The 21,883-nt window shown below is 59.0% G+C and overlaps 4 protein-coding genes across 4 annotated transcripts in view; 2 read left to right on the forward strand and 2 right to left on the reverse strand.

Moving 5' to 3' along the window:
* Window positions 1–1,717: 1,717 nt before the first annotated feature.
* Window positions 1,718–8,384, forward strand: VOLCADRAFT_90656 (uncharacterized protein; the record flags this gene model as incomplete). The annotated part of the gene is made up of 6 exons (XM_002950085.1): window positions 1,718–2,371; window positions 2,923–4,703; window positions 5,008–5,575; window positions 5,759–6,534; window positions 6,685–6,813; window positions 8,165–8,384. The coding sequence occupies 6 exons, from the start codon at window positions 1,718–1,720 to the stop codon at window positions 8,382–8,384; spliced, it is 4,128 nt and encodes a 1,375-aa protein (XP_002950131.1).
* A 1,029-nt stretch (window positions 8,385–9,413) lies between these two features.
* On the reverse strand, window positions 9,414–15,187 carry VOLCADRAFT_90657 (uncharacterized protein; the record flags this gene model as incomplete). Its single annotated transcript, XM_002950192.1, has 9 exons — window positions 9,414–9,489; window positions 9,715–9,732; window positions 10,014–10,108; window positions 10,792–11,253; window positions 11,482–11,572; window positions 12,361–12,737; window positions 13,361–13,503; window positions 13,910–14,646; window positions 15,087–15,187. The coding sequence occupies 9 exons, from the start codon at window positions 15,185–15,187 to the stop codon at window positions 9,414–9,416; spliced, it is 2,100 nt and encodes a 699-aa protein (XP_002950238.1).
* A 1,003-nt stretch (window positions 15,188–16,190) lies between these two features.
* Window positions 16,191–17,600, forward strand: VOLCADRAFT_90658 (uncharacterized protein; the record flags this gene model as incomplete). Its single annotated transcript, XM_002950086.1, has 3 exons — window positions 16,191–16,751; window positions 17,191–17,472; window positions 17,514–17,600. 3 exons carry the CDS (start codon window positions 16,191–16,193, stop codon window positions 17,598–17,600), a joined length of 930 nt encoding a protein of 309 aa, XP_002950132.1.
* A 1,286-nt stretch (window positions 17,601–18,886) lies between these two features.
* VOLCADRAFT_90659 (uncharacterized protein) overlaps window positions 18,887–21,883 on the reverse strand; it is a gene marked incomplete at both ends in the record, with an annotated part of 19,236 nt that continues 16,239 nt past the window's right edge. The window contains 3 exons of the mRNA XM_002950193.1: window positions 18,887–19,543; window positions 19,919–20,042; window positions 20,483–20,672. Coding sequence (XP_002950239.1) covers window positions 18,887–19,543; window positions 19,919–20,042; window positions 20,483–20,672 — 971 coding nt within the window. The remainder of the gene's footprint in view (window positions 19,544–19,918; window positions 20,043–20,482; window positions 20,673–21,883) is intronic.

The raw sequence follows: 21,883 nt of genomic DNA on the forward strand, positions 1-21,883 counted from the left end.
TGCACTGATGGTGAGGCTGACAAAGGCGACCTGGCGGCTGCAGATGCAACTGCCTTTACCACCACCACCACCACCACCACCACGGTACGGGAGGTCATTTTTGTGGCGCTGTAAGTGTTTAATGGCATCGAGCAGGCGGTAACGCATGCACTTCCAGAACGAGCATACCCACAACCGCCGTATTAGTGCCGTTCGCCGCCCATCTTGTCCTGTGTGCGATTATCCCTGCAACCACAGAGGGGTGGTTCCTTGTGTGGGCCGTGTTGGTCGCAACCCCCACGTGGGCCGTGCCCCCCCTGGGCCGTGCCCCCCCTGGGCCGTGCCCCACGGGTTGCTCCGCTTTCTGCTGTCGCCACACCTGCCACCCCAGCCGCTGCCTTTCGGCGCTGCCACTGTCGTGGCGGCGTTCAACACCACCAGCATGGCGCCATATAGCTTCTCACCTCCGGATCCGCTAACTCTTAATAACCCCGAACTCCAACCCTGGACGCCTTGGAATCCGAGCACCACTCGGTGGCCCCCTCGCCACCGGCGTCATGCATCTGCTGTGCGGATTGGGGATACCTACCAGACACGGCACCGGATAAACAATTCTGATGACCGACCGACTATACAGGGTTTGTTGTACGACAAACCACATATGCCAAAAGAGGTGTTGACAAACACCCGGTGCCGTATTACGGTGATGGATAGTGGTTCCAATAAACCAGCGGGCAGGAGGCTCCTTAGAGTACCGCTGCAAGCCTGCAACCTGACAGAAGAATGCCGTACCCGCAATGCCGTTCAGTGCACCTCCCGTACTTTACGGCTAGCCCAGACGTCCCCGAAGAGTTCTCAGAGCGAAACAACTGGGCAGTCCCTGTCCTTAAGCCCTAGCCGCAATGGCGATTTCGCGCGCAATTCCCGTTGCAAGCGCAGGTGCGGACGCTGCACGTTTCCGGAGGCTGCTATAGCTGCCGAACTTGTTGCCTAATCTGACCCATGAATCGGTCGGTGTTCCGAAAGCGGGAGTTACCGAAGATTTTAGAGCAGTCTTGAGTCAAATACCAGGGGTTACGTTTTCGGCAACCTAGCGAGATTCTTTCTAGCTTTTTGCGTCTCCGCGTGTTAAGAGTTAGGTAGGGCTTAGGGTAACGGGGGGCGTTGTCTGACTTCGTCACACCAGTTTTCGCGATTTTGTTCTTTATTTGTTGCTGACAAGGATCCCCCGGGGCGCTGCCCTGATTACTGCCAATCGCAGCTCTAAACCTGTCAGTAACGAACCACATCTTTTTGCTGATTCTTCATTCGTAAGGTCCCTCTTCATTCGTAGGTATAGGAAAGGCGGTTGGAAACTAGGATAAGCGACGGGTCTCTGGTCGTCTTGTGTCGAGAGTCGTTTTCGAGACTAACAATAAGTGTGCAGAGCTTTGCAAATATTTAGTTCCATGTTTTGGAGTAAGACGACGGCACCTCTAGCTGTCGTCACTATGGGGCGTCCAAGGACGGGTGAGAGGGAGGCGTCGCCGACTGTACGTGCGAGCCGATCTGGCCGATCTCGCTTGACGGCGCGACAATGACGACCCCGCCTGCCGCCAGCTGACCCGGACATTTTGAAAATTGTGCACGCAATTCGACAATCCTTCCTAACCCTGACTAAACAAAGCGAGCGATGTAGGCTGGTCTGGATTTTTATGCTCCGCTAAATAAGGCTGAAATCAGCCTACTAAGGTCAGCGATGATCACACGTTCAAACTCAGCCGCTAGCCAACGTGCAGCGGCCGCGTTCCAAAGAGGCCAAACAGCGGGTAGCGCCTCCGCGGCGGTGCGGCGGCGGCCGGCATCCTTTTCTTACTGGCTAGCACGTCGGGCCTACCGAGCAGATCTCCTATTTCTTTCCGTAGAGCTTCTAGCCACCAGCGCCCCGTACATAACAAAGGTCATATCGTTCGTGATGTGCGCACCAGCTGGCGGTGGCGTCCCAGCGGGGCTTCCAGATCTGCAGCCGCCGCTGAACCCCGCAGCTCGCCGTGTGGATGCGGTCCTGTCGGGCTATCCCTGCGGAGACAGCTACCTCGCCAAGCTGCTCTACGTACTGCGAACCGGGGCTATACTAGATGTCCAACTGCGTTGGCGGCTTTGCGACTACGCCAGCTGTGCCCACGTGTTGACGCAGCTGCTTGCGCTGGGAATAGCCGTTGCAGCGCCTTCAGTTTACTTCAGGTTACGCCACTTCCTTTTCGTTGCCATCACTGTTTCGGTGCTGCTGGGCGTTCATGTGGCGGCTGCGTCCGCTCCGGAAAAGCTGCTCTTGGCGATGACGGAAACCAGCAGCGTGCGGCGGCGAACTGCAGCAATTTATTTCGGCTGGAAGACTGGCATCGTGCTCCAGGTGGGGAAGAGCCGAGAGGTGTGAGGGGGCACAATAAGCTGGGTTGGGTGCTGGTGCTTTCAGTGTGCAAGGCCACGATACGATTCATTCCGCCTGAAGTGGATTCATGGCACGGCATTCGGCAAGCAGGTCCTCCTCGCCAAGCTCTTCATATCCTCACCGGCTTATTGGACCTAGGAAGGCGGTGCTGTTACCGACAAATACAGATGTGCCGAGAGGCTGAGCTTTTCTGTCACAACAGACCTTGGGCACGATATCTAAGGGACGCAGCCCTGTCCTTCCGATCAGGGGCTTAGGGTGCTCTGCTCCCGTCCGTTCGCGTGCTCGTGCGTGGGGTGGCAGGTCTCCTGAAGAACTGCCATACGGCCCAGTTGCCGTTGAGTTAACATTAGCCCTTTTCATTGGTTTTCTGCTACTGAAGCACTGGGGCACTTATCGCCTGATCCGGTCTAGTCTGTACCATCGGATGAAGCGCAGTCGTCACGACCATCTGTCATATTTCATCCGGGCAACATCCTCCGTCCCGGCCCCGGGGGATTTTTCTTCCACAGCTGCCCTCTTCACAGCAGCTGCTGTTCGGCCCGCTTCTGGGGCTGCTCTTTCTCAGCACTACACTCGCAGTGGATGGAAGGCTACTGGCGCCTTCGGCGGCGGGAGACGCAGCAGGTGTCGCGGAAGTGTCGCAGCTGGGGGCAGGACAGGCGGCCCTGGTCTTCTTTGGCCTTGCCGTACTGCCGTACTTGGTGGTACGATTTTACGAGCGCATATGGTTGCTGCCGCAATACAGCGTCTACTTGCGGAGCCGCGGGGTGGACAATGGCGCCGGTGGTGGCGGAGGACGATGCAGTGAAAGTGGAAGCGGGTCATGCGAACGGCTTCCCGGCGGTTGTACGGCAAGCCACGGCAACAGCAATGAAGAGAAGAACAAAGATGTACGATACATGGCAGGCGCGGAGTGCGACGGTACTGCAACGCTTGAAACGTTGACTCCAGCGGATGGGAAGGGTGGTGCGGCCGTGGGCTGGCAACCGCAAGCCAAGACGGCGACGACGACGGCGACGACGACGGCTTCCGACGGCCGACAGGACGACCCAGCGTTTAACGCCACCAACGAGGTGCCTTTGGGACTGGCGCTCCAACGGGAGCCAGCGGCGCTATCGGCGTCAACGGCGCCGGCGGGTCTCACAGCACTGACGGGATTAGCGGCGCCGTCGGAGGCAGGTGCAGACCCGGCGGCACCCCTCCTGACCGCTGTCCATGGCGGCAGCGAGGGGATCCTGTACCAGTCCGCGTACGGCAACGGCCGTACACACGTGGTCAGCATCAAGGTACCGTTGCCGCCTGGCCGAGATTTTGCCACCGCCGCCGCCCAGCTAATAGCCACAGCAACCGCCGCAATAAATTCCGCACGAGCTGCTGGCGGCGTCAACACGGACGAGGAAGGGGAGCAGCAGGAATGGGGAGGAGGAGGGGAAGCGGCCGGGGGCCGCCGGCCTGTGCAAGTCACGGCCAGCAGCACAACGTTCGACCGCTCAGATGCGGCTGCGTCCCGCCAGACGATGCGGCTGTTGTCCCTAGTGTGTGTGGAGGGCTGTGTGCAGCTGCTGATGGTGATGCAAGTTGTGGGGCCCCGCAACGACCGGAACGAAACTGAAGCGGAGCCATCTAGCAGCCACGCCATCAGGTTGCAGTCTGCCAGGCAATCGCAGCATGGCCAGCCGCCGGCGGACAGCTTGGAAACCTCCGGTGTTGACGTCGCACTGCGGGACGTCCTGACGGGAGTGTTCGGGGGCCACGAGGCAGGAAGACGCGAACCAGGCACGTCAGCCCGGGCAGCCCGGGCAGCAGCAGAAGGGGATGTTCGAGATGTCGCCGACCCTCAGGCCGCGCCGGCCCTGCTGTGGCCCCCCGTGTTGAGCCACTGGGAGCCCGGCAGGCGGCACGACGCTGACGTTCCCCCTGCTGCCATTGGCACAACGGACGAGTACGACATTAGTACGTATCTACCAGGTAATACTGAGGGAGCTTCTGCGCTAGCAGTGGTGGTCATTCTGCTGCCAGCCCGAGCTCTTCGCGGTCGTACATCCGTACGCTGTGTTGTATCCGGACCCATGGGTCGTTGCGGCCGGCGGCAGCAGGTGCTCCTGGATGCGGAGCTGTCGGTAGAGCAGCTGGGAGCGGCAGGCTGGCGGCGGCGACGGCTGAGCGGAGGGGGAGGAGGAGGGGAAGGAAGGGCTCATCCTGGTAGCGGTAGTGATGGCTCTGTTGACGACGACGATAGCGATAGCGAGGTCGATGACGGCCAAGGAGCGTCGGAGTACCTGGCCGTCCGGTGAGCGAGGGGCTAGCAGCTACACCAGTGTCCCGGAGGTCAGGGGCACCCTAGGGTGACGACCTGCATCGACATATGGATTGGGACCGGCCGCGGCCCCCACGTTTCCTTCCCGGGGATTACAGCAGGCCGGGTTTGCCTCGCACGACGCTTAGCACTGAATGGTGAAGTTATGTTGATGCGGGCGATGTTTCAATCAGTCGAGTGGATGGTTGACAAGGATCTTCCCGTCTCGCAGGGTTTCACTGCCGCCCGTAGCGCGCTATACCCCCGGGGCTCTGCTGCTGCACCTGCTGCGACCGAGGTCAACAAACTGGCCCTTTGGCGGCGGGGCGCAGCAGGGTACGACAGGCGCCGCTGCTTATGCTACAGACACTGAGACGGCCGCATCTGCAGGTACCCCATCTGCTGACGTGGTGGATGCTCCCCTAGCCATGTTACCCCTGCTGGTGCTGCCGTCCGACGCCGCGGCGGAGGTACGACAACTGTACGGAAGCGTGTTCGACGGCGGCGCGGCTACTGTCATGGCATTGGATCGGCTGCTGTTTGAAAGTCGAGCTGGTGCCCCCGACATGGGGCGAGGCAGTACCGCCTCGACAACCAGAATCGCCATTACCGGCTTTGATGAAGACAGGTTTATCGCCGCCGCAGTTGCTGCAAAGGCACAGCACCGCAGCGGCTTGATCGGATTCGCTTACGATATTGGGTGCTTGCTGGCTGAGTTTTACAGCGCCACTGGCGCGCTGCCGGAGCCCCCAACCCTAGCTGCCGACCCACGGGTCGTAAATTCCCTCCTGGATTTCCTGCGTAGCTGGAGAATGGCGGCGTGCCTACGGGAGGTCCATCATGCGATGTTGGCCATGGGGTTGCGGGTAGAGGGACCCCCCAGCCTGGAGGGGTCGGATCAGCGTGGGGGCGGAGACGTGGGCCCGGAGGTGACAGAGCCTGCGGCAACATCGGTGTCATCGCAGCAGCAGCAGCAGCAGCAGCAGCAGCAGCAAGGCGTTGGTGACCAGCCCGCAACGCCATTACCTTCGTCCTCGTGGGCGTGTGAGACTACCGAGGCGATCACTGACCCTAACACAGTCGCCCCGTTTGAGGACGCGGCCCTGACTGGCGGCTGCGGCCGCGGCAGTGGTTGTGGCGGTGATGACAGGGATCCCAGCCGTGTTGCTAGGACAACCAGCGGCGGCGTGCCCTCGGCTGATCCACTTGCATCGTCGGAACCTACGACCTCACACTCGAAGTCGCCTCCAGGCAGCAGAAGCAGCAGTAACGCTGGCAAGAGGGCCCCCTGGCAGTGGCCGCATGCCCTGCCCCGCTCCCGCCTACTCACGTCGTCGTGCATGCACTGGTGGTCTCCATCACCTTCTCCATCACCATCATCTCCGTCATCACGTCCTCCACCTCCACCTCCACCTCCACCCCTTCCCCTGCTGGTGGGTTTCTCCCCCCCGGCTCGCGAGCTGGCCTACCAGGAGTTCAAGGCGGCGCGGTGTGGTCACCTGGACAGGATGGGGCTGCTGCTGGCAGTGTTAATGCCGTTGCATCTCTTAACCGCCATCCGTACGTACCGTAGCAAGTACGGTCAAGTGCTGGGGGCCGCACACTCGACGCACACCCACATTGAGGGTGTTGCTGCTGCGACTCAACAATGTTGGTCTCCCCGGGGGTTCCCCCCGGGGATCCCTTCCCCCCCATCACCGAGCTCGGCGACTTCGGTACTGCGGCTGAGGGATGGCCTGGAGCTGAAGTTGGTGTCCCATGGGATCCACCTGGTGCCCTGCCTGATACCCCTGGTTCTGGCCCTGTTCACTTCCGTACATGCCAGGTAGGCATGCACCGGTTTGTACAGTTGTTAGATGAGGCGGCTGCTTAACGGTGTGGATTGGTCGCGCGGCCTCCGATTCGCAAAGGCACCAGCTCAGCCAACCACCAACCGCCCCACCTCCAACCAACCACTCAACCAACCCGCTTTCAGGCACCGCAATCGGCTGCTGCTGCTGCGGGCCTTCCTGGACTACGGCGCCCTGACCCTCATCTTCCTGCCGGGCCCCTGGGGCGACACGCTGCTACCCGTGCCGGAGTCGTGGATGGAGGCGGGCCGTAGGTACGGCGTCCTCTGGTCGCTGCGCGGCGTCTGGGAGCCGCTCTCCTTGCAGGTAATAACGGTGCACGCATGTGTGCATGTGTGCATGTGTGCATATGTGCAAGGTGCATGTATGTATGTATGTTGTTACAGGGTGGTTAACTTCGCCAGCGGCCCCCTTTCCCGGGGCAGTCCCTGCTCTCCCCTGCTAGAGGGGCACCCTAATCCGTCACCCCATCCGACTTCAGAATGTATTCGTTGGGTTCGGCAACTCACCACCAGCATCCAACCAAATCTAGCGGATCAACGGCGCATCAACTTAGTTCCTGGTCAGCTCGCAAGTTGATATTATCACGTCCTACACCGTCCATAAGATGGGGGGCCACCTCCCATTTCATCACTCCTCAAACACCCGAGGAGCCGGCAGGCGGATTTGAACCCGGGTCGACTGGGTCGACTGGGAGCAGAAGTCAGGCCTTAACCTCTGCCAGCCGCCTGCCTATGTATGTATGTATGTATGTATGTATGTATGTATGTATGTATGTATGTATGTATGTATGTATGTATGTATGTATGTATGTATGTATGTATGTATGTATGTATGTATGTATGTATGTATGTATGTATGTATGTATGTATGTATGTATGTATGTATGTATGTATGTATGTATGTATGTATGTGTGCCTGGGAGAACTCGACGGCATCATCGCGCGTTCACTAAGAGTGTACCATTTGTTAATTAAGGTGTATGATGCGTGTGGCTCCTCATCATCCTCATCATCCGCATCATCCTCATCACGTTTGTGAGAGTGCTTCCTGGGTCAAGCTCTCCGATATGGGCTCTCCAATATAAAGTTCAGCTGCTGTCGACTTATGGAATCAGGCCCAATTAGATATCAGCATATGACGAAAAGAAGTACATGCACACGCTCTGCAGACCCACTCTACCGAGTAAACCCCAAGTAAGCGGCTTTTTTCTTTGTCGCGATTAGGCATTCATTCGAGACCATTTCTTCCGACTTTGTTTTCACCCCACTGGCTCTCTTCTTACCCCTTCAGCTCATCACCGTCCACTGTACTGTACCCCCACCACTGATCACACACCCCCCGATTCTCAGCTTGTTTTAGTATCGTTGCCTTTCGATATCAAAACACGAGGAACTTATAAATGTTCTATTAGACAATTTTTTTAATTCCTCAGCTATTACTTTTTCTACTAAACTTGGTAAATTATTATCTAACCATTCTTCTCTTGAAAAATAAGAATTATTGTATTGCACCCCGTTATGGTGTGCTGCAGCTGTCGCCCTACCTGGCCATCTGGTCGGTGCTGGCCGCCGTGCCGCCCATGCTGCTCACCATGCACCGCAGCTGCGGCGGCCACTGGCCCCCGGCAATAGTCTTCGCGGCCTGCACCGCGGCTGCCCAGCTGCTGCTCTCCGTAATTACCGACTGGCACACGCGACGGAAGTTTCAATCCTTTCTGGAAAGAAGTCGTCGGCAGCGGCAGATGCTGCTGCGGTCAGGTCCAGGGAAGGCGGGAGATGAGACCGCCGCAACTGCGGCCGGCAGCGGGGGCCAAGCTTATTGATGGTCCCGCGGTACGCTAGGGAGGAAGCAAAGGGAAGAGGACAGGGGCAAGTTCGGAAGGAAAAGACATCCGGGGCCAGTACAGCTTAGAAAACGCACGAGACGAATCCCCATCGGCGGATGCATCCCGGGGAAAACACGAGGATGATAAGGAGCCTAGGGGAGACCGGTGGTTTTTGCTTCAGAAGTTGGTGATATGGTTGGGGGCCCGATCGATGCTGATGGTTGTGGAAGTCATTATGTAAGGAGAGAGTTAATAAAGCTGCAGAGAGCATCTGAGGCGTACACGTCACTCAATTACCTTCTTGTGTGGTTGTTGACGGACCGACGACGTATCTTCAGGTGGTCGTTGGGATTGACGCCATGCCTTTACTTAAGAGCAGTCGCTTACATCAGCCTTGTGCTGGCTGCGTGGGTGTCCTTGCCTAGGAGAGTCTTCTGAGGGGCCGTGTCTGGCGTGGGTAGGTCTCCCCTTGCCACGGTTCTTTTGTGGAGCAACCTGCGTAGAGGCCCCTCTGCCCCCGGTGGCGTTTTCTGTTTGTCCGTGTTTTGGCGTTCAAGAGGGAAGAGAGAGCGCGATTAGGAGGCTGGCCAGGCGAAATGAGCGCAGATAGCCTGTTTAGAGTTCCCGGAGGTGGTGTGGCGCGGCTCTCACGCGGCTCTCGCTTAGTTCGGTTCGCAGTCTTCTGCGCCGCTGTGTTGCCTAGCCAGGGGCTGGGAGAGCGCCCCGGCTGGCGTAAGTGAGGGAGTAAGGCGCGCGCGCGGAGGAACAGACGGACGTAGAGCTGTGTTTCGGCCCCCGGTCAGGGCCCCCGGTGCTCTTCCTTTCTCGGGACGAGCCGCCCACAGTGTAATACCCCATCACTGAGAAACAGTTCAGTTGTTACCGGAATAACATAACTAACCGAGAAAACGTAACCAAAATAACATAAACGAAGTATTTCGGTTATGTTACCGATTGTTATAGTTTTATGAGGAACTAGCTAGGGTAACTGGGCAGTTCACACACCAACAATAACAAATGTAACTACTACAACAACAACAACGATTTGCAGTCTTCTGTGGCGCTGTGTTGCCTAGCCAGGGGCTGGGAGAGCGCCCAGAGGCTGTGGCATGAGTTGAGGGGGAGGGAGGCGCACGCGGAGGAACAGACGGACGGACGGAGCGCCGCGCCCGCCCCTGCGCTGTGGTTTTCGTCCCGGTCAGGCCCCTCCACGGTGCTCGTCATCCTTTCTCAGGGCGAGCCACCTCGCTGTGTAACACCCCCCGTTAACAACAACCCTGCGGCCACCGTCACCACCACGCAACCGAACTATAAATACTTTCCTTACCTTTCTACGACCACTGTACTGTACATACACGTGCAAGGTAGAGGCGAAACGAAATTACTTACGCCAGCAGAATCCTCCAGCGGTTCCCCTCCTCCCCACCCCTGGCACCCAACCTTGTCGCTGCTGCTGTCCCTCTGCCCGGCGGTCTCAGTCCCCTGTCATCTGAATCTCAACCGAGCTCAGGTCCGTCAGCTCGCGGCCGCTGGGCTGACGACGTCTTCCCTCCTCCCGGCTCTCCATCCAGATATATCAGCTTCGGAATTTTGAAGAACCGCTGCCCGTCCCGTTGCTGTCATTACCGCTGTCGGCCGTACTGTCCCCACTGCTCCAGGAGTGGCTGTTGCAGCGGCAGCACCATGTGATCCGTGCTGCCGGCAGTGGTCTCTGGGCACAGCTGCAGCAACAGCAGCAGCAACAGCAGCAGCCATGCCCCGTTGGGCCATGTGCTATTGAAGCTGCGGTCGCTGCGGTGGCGGCGGTGATGCCGGTGACGGTGCAGGTTCCGGTGACGACGGCGGCGGGGGCTGTTGCTTTGTGAAGGCGCTGATGGGGCGCTGACCAGCTAAAACGGAGTCCGCTGCACCGCCGGACGCGCCGTAATTGACCGCCACTGCCAGACGAGTTATCTGCCCGGACGGTTTCCGGCGGCCCAGGTGCAGTGCGGCCCAGGAAGGGGAAGAGAAAGAGGAAGAGGACGGTTAAGGGGAATTAAAGGACGACGCCCCAAAGACACGCCCCCCATGACAAGGTGCGTGGGACACCGAATGACCCGGCAGGATATCGTCGTGGGGACCCCGGTGCGAGCTGTAAGGTTGGGCTCCCAGCGCCGCGGCGGAAGGCCGCAAGGTGGTGGCGAGTGCTGCAAGCGTGGCGGACCTTGAGGCAGTTGGTTTGCTGAACGATGACAGCCCACACGCCCGCAGCCCACACGGCACACACACACACACATACGCCCGCAGCACCGAAACCCAGCCCGCCGTACCCGGGGTGGGTCAAAGATCAAATCCCGGCCCCCACCCACCCACCCACCCCCAACCCCTTCCTGTACACGTTCTGCCTCCCCCTCCTCATCCCCACCATGCCGCGGCCCCAGCCCTCCACATGCTTAAAAATCCCACGCGCCTGCATGGCATTGCGCACGTTGCCCAGTCCTAGCTTGAAAATGGCGGCGGCTCCCTCCAGCAGCGCCCGACAGCCCTGGTAGGTACTGCTGGACACAGCACCAGGCTCCATCCAGCGACCCGAAGACAAGGCGCTGCAGCTTGACACCGGCCCCGAACCGCCGCAGCTCGAGACGGAGGCAGGCGCAGGTGCAGGTGCAGGTGCAGGTACAGGGTCGGCAGCATCCGCGTGTCCTCCGCCAACAGCGGGTAGAACGCTGGTACTAGGACTGGTGCTAGGACTGGTGCCTAGTGCCGCTGAGGCCGCAGCTGCTTTCAGTGCCTTGGGCGGGACATGGGTTGCATACACGGCGGAGAATGACAATTGATGTGAGAGGGAGTAGTTGGGATTGGCCACGGGGGGACCTTCCTCGCAGATCTGCGGTCCGCCACACAGCGCTCACGCACGGCTCCTGGCTCCAGGGCCACCAAGCACCCCACCCAACACCCCACCCAACACCCCACCCAACACCCCACCCAACACCCCACCCAACACCCCACCCAACACCCCACCCAACACCCCACCCAACACCCCACCCAACACCCCACCCAACACCCCACCCAACACCCCACCCCATCCCAGCTTACGACCAGCTTCCTCACCCACCTGGAGCATCTGCACGGACACGTCAGCTGACTTGGTCTTGGGCGCTCCGTAACCTTGACGCCACGTCAGCAGCAGTTTGTTAGGGGCACGTCTGCGGGCAGGAGCCGGTGGGACGTCCAGTGGGGGAAGCGGCCCAGTGGCCCAGTGGCATAATTACATTGCAGGGTGGTGGTGATGGTGGCGATGGTGGTGAGGCATGAGAGGCATCATAAGAGGGCGCCAGTAGCGACCTCGTGTTGCTGACTGGACCACCCGTCCACCTACCTACCTGCCGCACATACCTCCAGCGTGCTATGCTCTGCCCCCACACAGCAACTGTAACAGAGTTAGTCAGTTACAGTTACTGAAGAGGGGGGTTGGCAGTATGATATCCACAATGTCCAAGTATGAAATAAGCTTTGAGCGGGCCACACTATATTGCACTATAGCTCTAATCCAGTTTTTTTTGTTCTTCCGGCCCTTCAGGTTTCAGACTCCTCAGACCCGCACTCTCGCCAATCTATCGCCAAACATATCCACAATGTCCAAGTATGAAATAAGCTTTGAGCGGGCCACACTATATTGCACTATAGCTCTAATCCAGTTTTTTTTGTTCTTCCGGCCCTTCAGGTTTCAGACTCCTCAGACCCGCACTCTCGCCAATCTATCGCCAAACCAGCTCTCGCATACAGCTTACCCTCTGCCGAACGAGCCACCCAACCCCATATATTAACAATCAGATCATTCCGATTGATAAAACGCATGCTAAAATCCAGTGGATACATGTGCATACCACCCCTGCAGCCTCAACCCCAAAGCTCCCTCCGCTCTTCCTTCCAGCGCTCCGCTCCGCTTACCTCCCCTCCCACCCAGCCTGCCACCAGCCCTCCATCCTCTTACCTGTTCGCCACCGCATCCTCCACCATCCGTTCCCACAGCGCCCCCACCAGGGGCATCAGGGCCTCCTTCACACCCGCGAACCGCGTGATGGCGGGGAAGCTGCGCTCCACCAGCAGACTCTTCTGAGGACCCCGCTCGCGAACACTGCCGCCACACGCACCCCCGCCGCCGCTGCCGCCGGCGGCCGTGGCGGTGGCAGTGACGGTGGCGGCGGTGGCGCCACCATACGGCAGGTCCGCCAGGAGGTTGCCCAGCCGCGATCCAAAGCGGGCGACCAGCGCACGACGCGGCCAGGCGGCCAGCTGTCCCACGCGCTCCACACCACCCAGCTCCGAAACCACGTGACTGCCGGTCTTGCGCGCGAGCGTCGGCACGGACTGGGGATTGGGGGCCCGGGTTGAGGCGGGGGACCTCTCACTGGAGGTGTGTGTTAAGGACAATGACTGAGAGGGATGAAAGCCAAGGTTGATCCATGTTCTGTGGGGCGGGGCCCTGCCTTTCCCCTGCCCTGAGCCCCCCCAAGCAGAGCACACCAGGCCCAGCCAACCTCACAACCAGGCAAAACACATTCGATGACCGGCACAGCAGTCAACAAGCCCAGCCCAGCCCAGCCCGGCTTGCAAGCTTTTATTCCCTGTGGAATCCTGCCTTCAAAAGCTGTGCCTCCGCCATTCGCTAGGCCCTCACCGGTTCCTTGCAGCTGTTATGTATACATGTATGTACGTATGTACGTATGTGTACATGTACATATGGTTTTCGTATACATGTACATATGGTTTTCGTATACATGTACATATGGTTTTCGTATACATGTACAATATGGTTTTCGTCGTAATCTGGGGGTTATCTTCTTCCTGGCACTCACGCAGCCCCTCCTCCCTTTTTGGCTCGCTCATTCCCTCTCCCCCCCCAGTTCTACGTCTGGTACACTCTTGCCCTGGCAGCACCTTCACTCGTTCGTGGTTCGTCCTTCCCCTCCCCTTTCCCCCCCCGTCCCCACCTTGATCTTCACTCCCGCCATGAACTCCCGCAGCCGGGCCGCGGGAACCACCGTAATGGCATCCGGCTTGTGGGTGGGCCCAGCTAGCCGTGCGGAGAGCTTGGTGGGCGCCACACCCACGGAGACCGTGAGGGACAGCGCGTCTGAGGGCGGCGGGTAGGAAGGAAGGGCGGAAGGAGGCCCGGTAGGGTACTCGGCGTGATAGGGGCCGCGCACGGAGTGGAGGGAGAGGAGCAGAGGAGCAGAGAGCAGCGCACCGTGCCGCGCCACGTGCAACAAACATGAAGCGGACAACGCCTCATCTGCATCGCGGGGGCTATGTTCGCCGCACTGCCATGCGCAGCAGTTCGAAGTGTCAACCATCCTCCCCCTACCTATGCTTTGCGTACCGGCGTCTTTAGCCCCTCACCCCCACCCTACCCCACCCCACCCCGCCACCTCCCATTGTACAATCCCCACCTCCAACCCCAACCCCAATCCCAACCCCACACCCTCGCCAAGCCCACTCTTGTGCCCCCTTCCTTGGCATCATGAACGTATCAGACGAACCTTTCAGTGCCCCTCGCAGCCGCTGCGCCACCTCCACCCCCCGACGTAGCCACGGCTCCACATCCGCCCAGAGGCCACCACCAGCCACATGCACATGAGGCGGGGAGTCCGCATGCCCCCGACCTCGCCGCTGCGGCTGCTGCTGATCGTGATGTTCCTGTTTGCCATTTGAAAATGGCGTCCGGTGTTCGATGTACCGCGTTCGGCCACCGCCACCACAGCCACCACCATCACCACCACTACTACTACTATCACCGCCGCCACCGCCGGGACTGCCCATCTCTCCTCCGCCTCCTCTTCCACCTCCTGCCTCCTGTACCCCCACATCCGTGACAGCCAGGGTCCAGGAATCCAAATCTGAGCTTCTCTCTCCCGCCGCGCCCACCTCCAGAGCCCAGGGTACGGAGTCCAGCTCCCCCTCTCCGTCGCCGTCACTGCCCCCGGCCCCCAATTCGTCGTAATACTGACCCACATCATCATACATCAAGCCACCCACCTCCACGTGGTCCACATCCGGACACAACCCAAGCCCTGAGCCCAGGGCTCCGCTCCCCGTCAGGGACTGCGGGCCTGCGGCGCCGTGGCCACCCGGCCCTGCCCCGTGCCCTGATCCCGACCCCGACCCCGACCCCGACCCCGACCCTGCTTCCGCCGCGGGAGGTGGGGTGCATGCGGCAGTGACGTCCAGGTAAAAGTCGTCGTAGCTGGTCTTCTCCACCTGACCGTCGGGAGCAAACCTGCGGCGGTGGACGTCGTACGGATGGAATTACGGATGGAAGTATGTACGGGAACGTGCATGTGCAGGTGTTGTAGTGCGGTGCAGTGCCAAAGACACGTGAAGTCTGTCTCAGGCCGGCACTGCCCCGACCACGGTATAACACACTAGCTTCTGCCCTGGTCCACCCCTAGCTCCCCCCTCTGCTCTTTACGCACAAAGTGCGACTTTATGCGACTCTGACCCGAGCACACACACACACACACACACACACACACACACACACACACACACACACAGACACAGACACAGACATAGACACACAGACACAGACACAGACACACAGACACAGACAGGGCAGACAGGCACACACAGACACCTCCACCACGTCTCAAGCTACCCACCCACTCACACACCCAGCTTGGTGCCCCCCTCCGGCCCCGCACCAACACCCACTCCCACCTGCGCAGCAACCCGTGCACCTGCTCCGCCACCCGCCGGTACCGCTCCGTGCGCATGGGCCGAACCACCAGGCCGGGACAGCGACGCTGAGCTTCAGCCATACTCATTGAACCCATGGCCTGATTTGGTGCATGCCGTACATTGGGCCACAACGGCACGTGCGTCATGCGTCACCAGCCGACCAGGTTATGTCAATAGACAGAAAGCACACTCACACACACACACGCACTCACATCCCAGGTAATCAGTTCACCAATAATGAAGACATATATTATGACATACAAACACTATGGGTAGGGGGCCCAACATCATCATTTCGGGGAATTCATCGTTCTCGATATAAGGTATATATATACATACATACATATATGCATACATACATACATATATACATTTATCCCGCGGGAGGATGGCGGCATGCCTATCATAATAAGACACAAGGGCATGTGTAGCAGCGGGTCTTCGGCCCGCCAGTCTGCGACTTCTGCGGGCAAGGGGAGGGGGGTCCGTCAGATGCTCACCTTGAGGTAGGTGATCGAAGCGCGGCCGCCCGCACCTACTGCATCACCACACCTACGCATGTACATACAGACACACGGACACACACACACACACCACTGACACCAGCCCGAGGGCGGAGGAGCATAGCCACAGAGGAAACGCCGGAAAAGCGCGAGCTGGCGAACAGGCTAAGTCCGTGTGGAGTCAGGCACAGCGGCGGAGGCAGGTTATATGTCCTGCACTACCCTACCCTCCTCCCCACCTCTGTGCGGGATAAGGCCCACATGCATGTGACATCTATCCCTAAAATGTTTGGGCATAAAAACCCTGTTAACCTAATTTTACGCATACAGTACGGACGCGGCTCTGTAAGGCCCAACGCGCTTGAAGCAAAGCACGCCCCAGGCAGAACAGGGCTGTGGCCTCCACCCTTACCACCCACCCCTTCACGCATACATATTGCTGTGCCTCACCTACCTACCTACCTACCTACCTACCTACCTACCTACCTACCTACCTACCTACCTACCTACCTAAATATCTACCCACCTACCTAGCTACCTACCTACCTACCTACCCACCCATCCATACACCCCCAGACCAATGCTGCTGCCGCTGCTGGTGTTGCCGTCCTCACCGAATGCCCGCCGCTCGGGCCTCGTACGACACCGCCACAAAACCGCCCGAGTTGAACTGCGTCACCGCCAGCGGCACACCCACAAGACTGGGGTCGTCCAGCCGCTCCACCTGCCGCCACAAACAGGACACACAGAAACCACCGAGTGTCGGCGACATAATACATCTACATCTACATCTACATCTACATCTACATCTACATCTACATCTACATCTACATCTACATCTACATCTACATCTACATCTACATCTACATCTACATCTACATCTACATCTACATCTACATCTACATCTACATCTACATCTAACATCTACATCTACATCTACATCTACATCTACATCTACATCTACATCTACATCTACATCTACATCTACATCTACATCTACATCTACATCTACATCTACATCTACATCTACATCTACATCTACATCTACATCTACATCTACATCTACATCTACATCTACATCTACATCTACATCTACATCTACATCTACATCTACATACGGTGCTTGCTGTGCTACTTGGAGGTGCGAACTCGGGAGTCCCAAGTGCGTGCGCACACATGCACAACCGTGCGGTTCAGGCTCTGTGTCGAGCAGGAGGTGACAGTGGCCCCTCACGCCCAGGGGGGGAAGTAGCTTCGGCGGTCTTGTTCGTTGGGGCAGCTGGGCAGCAGCCCCTGGCCAGCCCCGTCAGGCCCGGCACGATATGTAATAAACGCAGAAATACACACACATACATACAAACACACACACGGACACGCACACAGGCACGGACACACATACACACACATACATACATACACACAAACACATGTGCGCGCCCCGTGCATTCTCAGTACGAATGAGCGGGGGGCGGTAACGCTATTTCCATTGCTCCCAACCCGTCCAGTCCCACATCAAGCCCTTACACGACCCCCCTTTCACGACCCCTCCCTCCCCCCTTCCCCCCTTCACCTCCTCCCAGGTACCCCTGCTGCAGCGTCACCTGCCTGGCAGTAGAAGCAGTCCACATCCACATGCAGAAATACGCGAACTTGAGTGTCAGGCGGTGGTTGCTGAGGTGGTTGCTGAGGTGGTTGTGGAGGTAGTTGTTGTTGAGGAGATTGCTTCACCGGACAGCGCTGCTCCCGCAGCTGCTGCTGCGGCGTCTGCTGTAAGGGGTCCCTTGGCGGCCGTACACCCCCGCAGCCGGCGACACCAACGCCACCTACTTCTTGAGCCCCGTGTCCTCTTGGCCCGACCTGTTGTGAGTCCTCCCCCCTGCTAGGCTCCACGTCATCAAGCCAGTCACCCCAGTCATCGGGCCAGATGAACATGCCGCCGCCGTCGCTACTGCTGCTGCCGTTGAAGTCGTCGAAGTCGTCGGCGCTGTAGCACGCGGCGGCAGCCGCCGGCCCCCGGCTGGCAACCTTTCCGCCACCGGCCCCGGCCCCGGCCCCGGCCCCGGCCCCGGCACCGCCGGCCATGCGGCGCGGGTCCTCAGAAGCAACTAGGGCGACATTACCCTCACTTGCACCATCATCGCCAACAACATCATCATCCTGATCGTCATACAAGTCCACGATTCTGTACGTGACAACAGCTGGATCCAAATCCGCGGGATGGGTCCAGCCCCAGTCCATGTCACGAAGGTTGCGAATCCAGTCTGTTTTATCACCACCACCACCACTACTACCATCCATGTGAACGGTGGCGATGTTGGCGGCGGTGGAGTTAGCAGCAGCGGCGGTGGTGGCAGTGGCAGTGGCAGTGGCAGCGGCGACGGCCATGGCCTCACCTCCTGGGAAGCCTCCATCGCAGGGCCCCATATGGTCGAGGGGGGTTGCTGAGCTGCCGGGTGCGGTGGGGCCACCGGCGCCGCAGGAAGGAGGCAGTTGTGGTGTATTCAGTCGGAGCCGTTTGGCGGGTGGTGCCGCGGAGGCAGTGGGCTCACCGCGCGCGCCTCCGACGCCAACTACTCTAACACCATTAGTCTTTGCCACAGTGACAGCGGCAGCAGCAGCAGTAGCAGCAGTAGCAGCAGCAGTAGCAGCAGCAGCAGTAGTAGCAGTAGCAGTAGAACTAGCAGCCGTGGCACCAGGCCATTCCGCTGCCGGACGCGCGGTAGGTCTTGTGGAGGCCCTGGCGGCTGCCTCCCTCAGCTGCCTCTCCAGGCTCTTGCTTAGAATGACAGTTGGGGTGTTCGCCTAGGTAGGTAGGTAGGTAGGTAGGTAGGTAAGCCGGAAAGCTCTGTGGAAATTGATGTTCCGCCATTTTAGAAAACAGGAACAAGAAAATATGCGTGTATATCTATGTACATATATGTATGTACGTATGTATGCAACATGAAGGCAAGGAAGCGTAAAGCTCCTCCTTAACAAGAACTCTAACTGCCTCAACCGGGGCCCACTCGGGCCCCGCGTTACCTGCGAACAAACTTTAGCCTTGGCTCCAAAAACAAACCCCACAAACCAACCAACAAACAAACCCCACAAACAAACAAACAGACAGAAAGACAAATAAGCAAACATACCAACCCCAACACATTAGACTTCCCCTTCGCGAAAAAACAGCATAGCAACACACGCCTCCCCTTAATCCCCGAATACCTCCCCCCCCTCACCGCCCTCAAAACAGCAACCAGCTGATATTTTGCATTCTTCATGCAGTAGCTTCCCCCCTCACCCCCTGACTTCACTCGGTCCCCCAAGCTTAAGTGGACTCACACACCTCACCTGCACCGAGCCACGGTACTCTCTACGGAGCGCCGCAGACCTCTCAGCCGCCCGTCTTGCCTCGTCCGGAGAGAGAGCCTCCGCCGCCGCCGCCGTCGCCAGTCCGCCGCTACCGCCGCCGCCGCCGCGTACCGCAACCCGGAGGTCTGGCTGCTGATCCAGCCGTACGCCGTACCTGTCACCCTTCTCGCCGCCAGCTTCATGGCGCTCGCAGCCGCCGTCGCAGTCGGGACTGCCATAACCACTGACCTCTCCGTTGAGCAGCGCCGGCAGCGCCGGCTCTTCCCTGAGCTCGTCCACGCCGTCCATGCCGTACACACGTGCTACATTGCCGCCATGGAAGGTACGTCCGGCTCTGCCGCCACTGTCTCCACCGCCGCCGCCGCCGCCGCTGTCCCCAGACCGGCGGGCGCTATGCCTGTTGAACAGGTCCAGGATAGTTCCGCCCCCACCACCGCCGCCACCGCCTCCAACCCCGCCGCCGCCGCTGCCGCCGCCATCTTGTTTGAAGTTTGTTGCCCCTAGGTTGATGAGCGAAAGGTTGAATGGCTCCCGTATCTGCCTCTGCAGCAGCTGCAGCGCGGACCGCACCAAGCGGTCCACCTGTACCCCAAAGCCGGGGCGATTATGTGGGGAAAGGGGGACGGGGGTTGCCAGGAACGTGGGAGATGGCTACGGGGTTTGTGAGGCGGGGCCAGGAGATAAGATGACGGTGAGATAGGGCGGGCAGGTCAGGATCCGGGTCAGGTGAGTTGGGAGGTGAGGTGAGGCGAGGCGAGGGGTGGTAAGGGCTCGCGCAGGCACATGTTCACAGACACACAGGCCTGCGAGGGACTCCTACCATCATCATCACGAAGGTACTATCTGTATATAAAACACACACGCACGAAAACACGCACGCACCGCGGCCGTACACACGTCTCCACACGTATACGCGTCACTCACATGTCACAGCACATGTCGCAGCAGACGTCACACCTGCGCCTGCGAGGGCGGTGCCGCCAGGGCTCCTGACTGAAGCGGCATGGCACATGACGCAGAGCTCCGAGACCAGCCGGTGCCCCTCAGCCGCCACTTGAGAGTCAGGGTCGCGGGGCGCCGCCTGGTGGAGTGTATCTGTATGTATGTCTGTATGTTTATACGTATGTGTACACGTGGCAAGGCACCGGCACCTCTGGCGCCAGTCGCCAATCCCCGCCACGCTGTCTGACGTCAGCCATTGCGAGATGTTGCTTCCTTGCCACGCAGACATGCACATACACACACGTACACACAGACACACATACGCGCGCGCGCAAACGTGTGACATTCCCAGCACTTCCTCCTTCTTCCCGGCTTAGCTTAGCTCATGTAAACACAAACACATAATATGCACATACATACTTACACTAGGCAGGTGGCTGGCAGAGGTAACAACATACATACACACACACATCATCATCATCAGGCCTTCCCGCTTCATATCTCGCCTCACGCCCCCTACCCCCAGCCGGTTTTCCCACTCCTAACCGGTGCTCCTCAGCCCCCCCACCCCCCCTTCACCTGTTATTGTCCAGGTACTCCTCGTGAAGTCGCTGCAGCAGGTCGGGTGCCAGCACCCGGAGTACGGCAGTGGCCGCGCTCCAGGAGGCGCAGCTCTTGAAGGAGTCCTCCACGGTGATGCTGCGCGGGGCCCCACTGGGCCGCACCGGGGTGGGGTCCCGGCCGCGACACAGGTGCCACAGCAACGCACCTGACGACCACCCCACCCCACACCGGGGGAGGGGGGAGGAAGCGGAAGCGAAGGAGGAAGAGGAAGACGAGGCGGAAGAAAGAAGAGGAAGCGCGGGGGGGGGCCAAATGCGAGAGAAGGGCGGGAAGAGGACGGACGGTTGAGAAAAATGGCTGCGACACAGCATGTTTTGGAGGAGGACTCTTAATAGTAACCCCCCCTGCCTACGGATACATACATACGCACATTATACGTTTACACACGCAACAAGGACAACCAAGAAACAGCGAAACACGTGGAAAGTTGCTCCCGTGCCAGCCTAGCCGGGTTCCACCTCGCGCGGCTCAGTTCCTTCTTACAAGCAAGATGTACACCACACACACACGGACGGTGCATACTGGCTACCAACACATACATACATACATACATACATACATACATACATACATACATACATACATACATACATGACTGCTACTATGACCGTCGGCCAACCGCGGCCGTGGCCACCGACAGCGACCTCAATTGTTTGAGCGTAGTTATGGTTATCTAATTAGCCTGAAAATGTCGCAGAGGCGACCAGCAGTGGCTGTTAGCCGCGGCAATGTTCAAAATGGCCGCCAGCCGACCTCAGCCGCGAGACCGCAATCCATACCGACCAAAAAGATAAAGGCCGTCAGTGGCTTTTACGGAACAAATGAAGGCTTGGCTTTCTACAGAGCCACACTAGAACTGGAACCGATCGTGGTGACAGTCCGGTGGCCAGCGGGCTCAGATACGGGCGACATCATCGCGCAAATATATGGTCCATTAGGACTTCAAATTCTGGCAACAATTGGCCAAATCTTCCGCAGCAACCAGGAGTTCAACCGTTGGGGAGGCCCTCGCATTCAAAAACGGTTGCTTTATCCGATGGGAAGGGAACGGCACATTGTGATGGAACTCTCCATCCTTGTGCCAAAAGGAGGTTTAGCAGCGTTGACAGCGACCAGGCGCATCGTTAACGGGCGATTGCGCGTGCCTGGGGTGCAATTGACCCCGAACATGGAGCCGATGGAAGTGGAGCTGCTGGTGAAGAACCAGCAACAGGCTAAGCCCATTGTGTGGGAGGTGAGAGGCGTCCCGGTCGGCCTCAGCTGTCAGGGCACGGCCGACTTCCTCACCCGGGCATACCGGGCAGACCCCAGTCCCCAGGACGTGACGGAATTCTCGCTCCTGGCCCCCACGACGAT

This window comes from Volvox carteri (genome assembly GCF_000143455.1).
Source record: "Volvox carteri f. nagariensis unplaced genomic scaffold VOLCAscaffold_17, whole genome shotgun sequence".
In the NCBI taxonomy this organism is placed as follows: Eukaryota; Viridiplantae; Chlorophyta; class Chlorophyceae; order Chlamydomonadales; family Volvocaceae; genus Volvox; species Volvox carteri.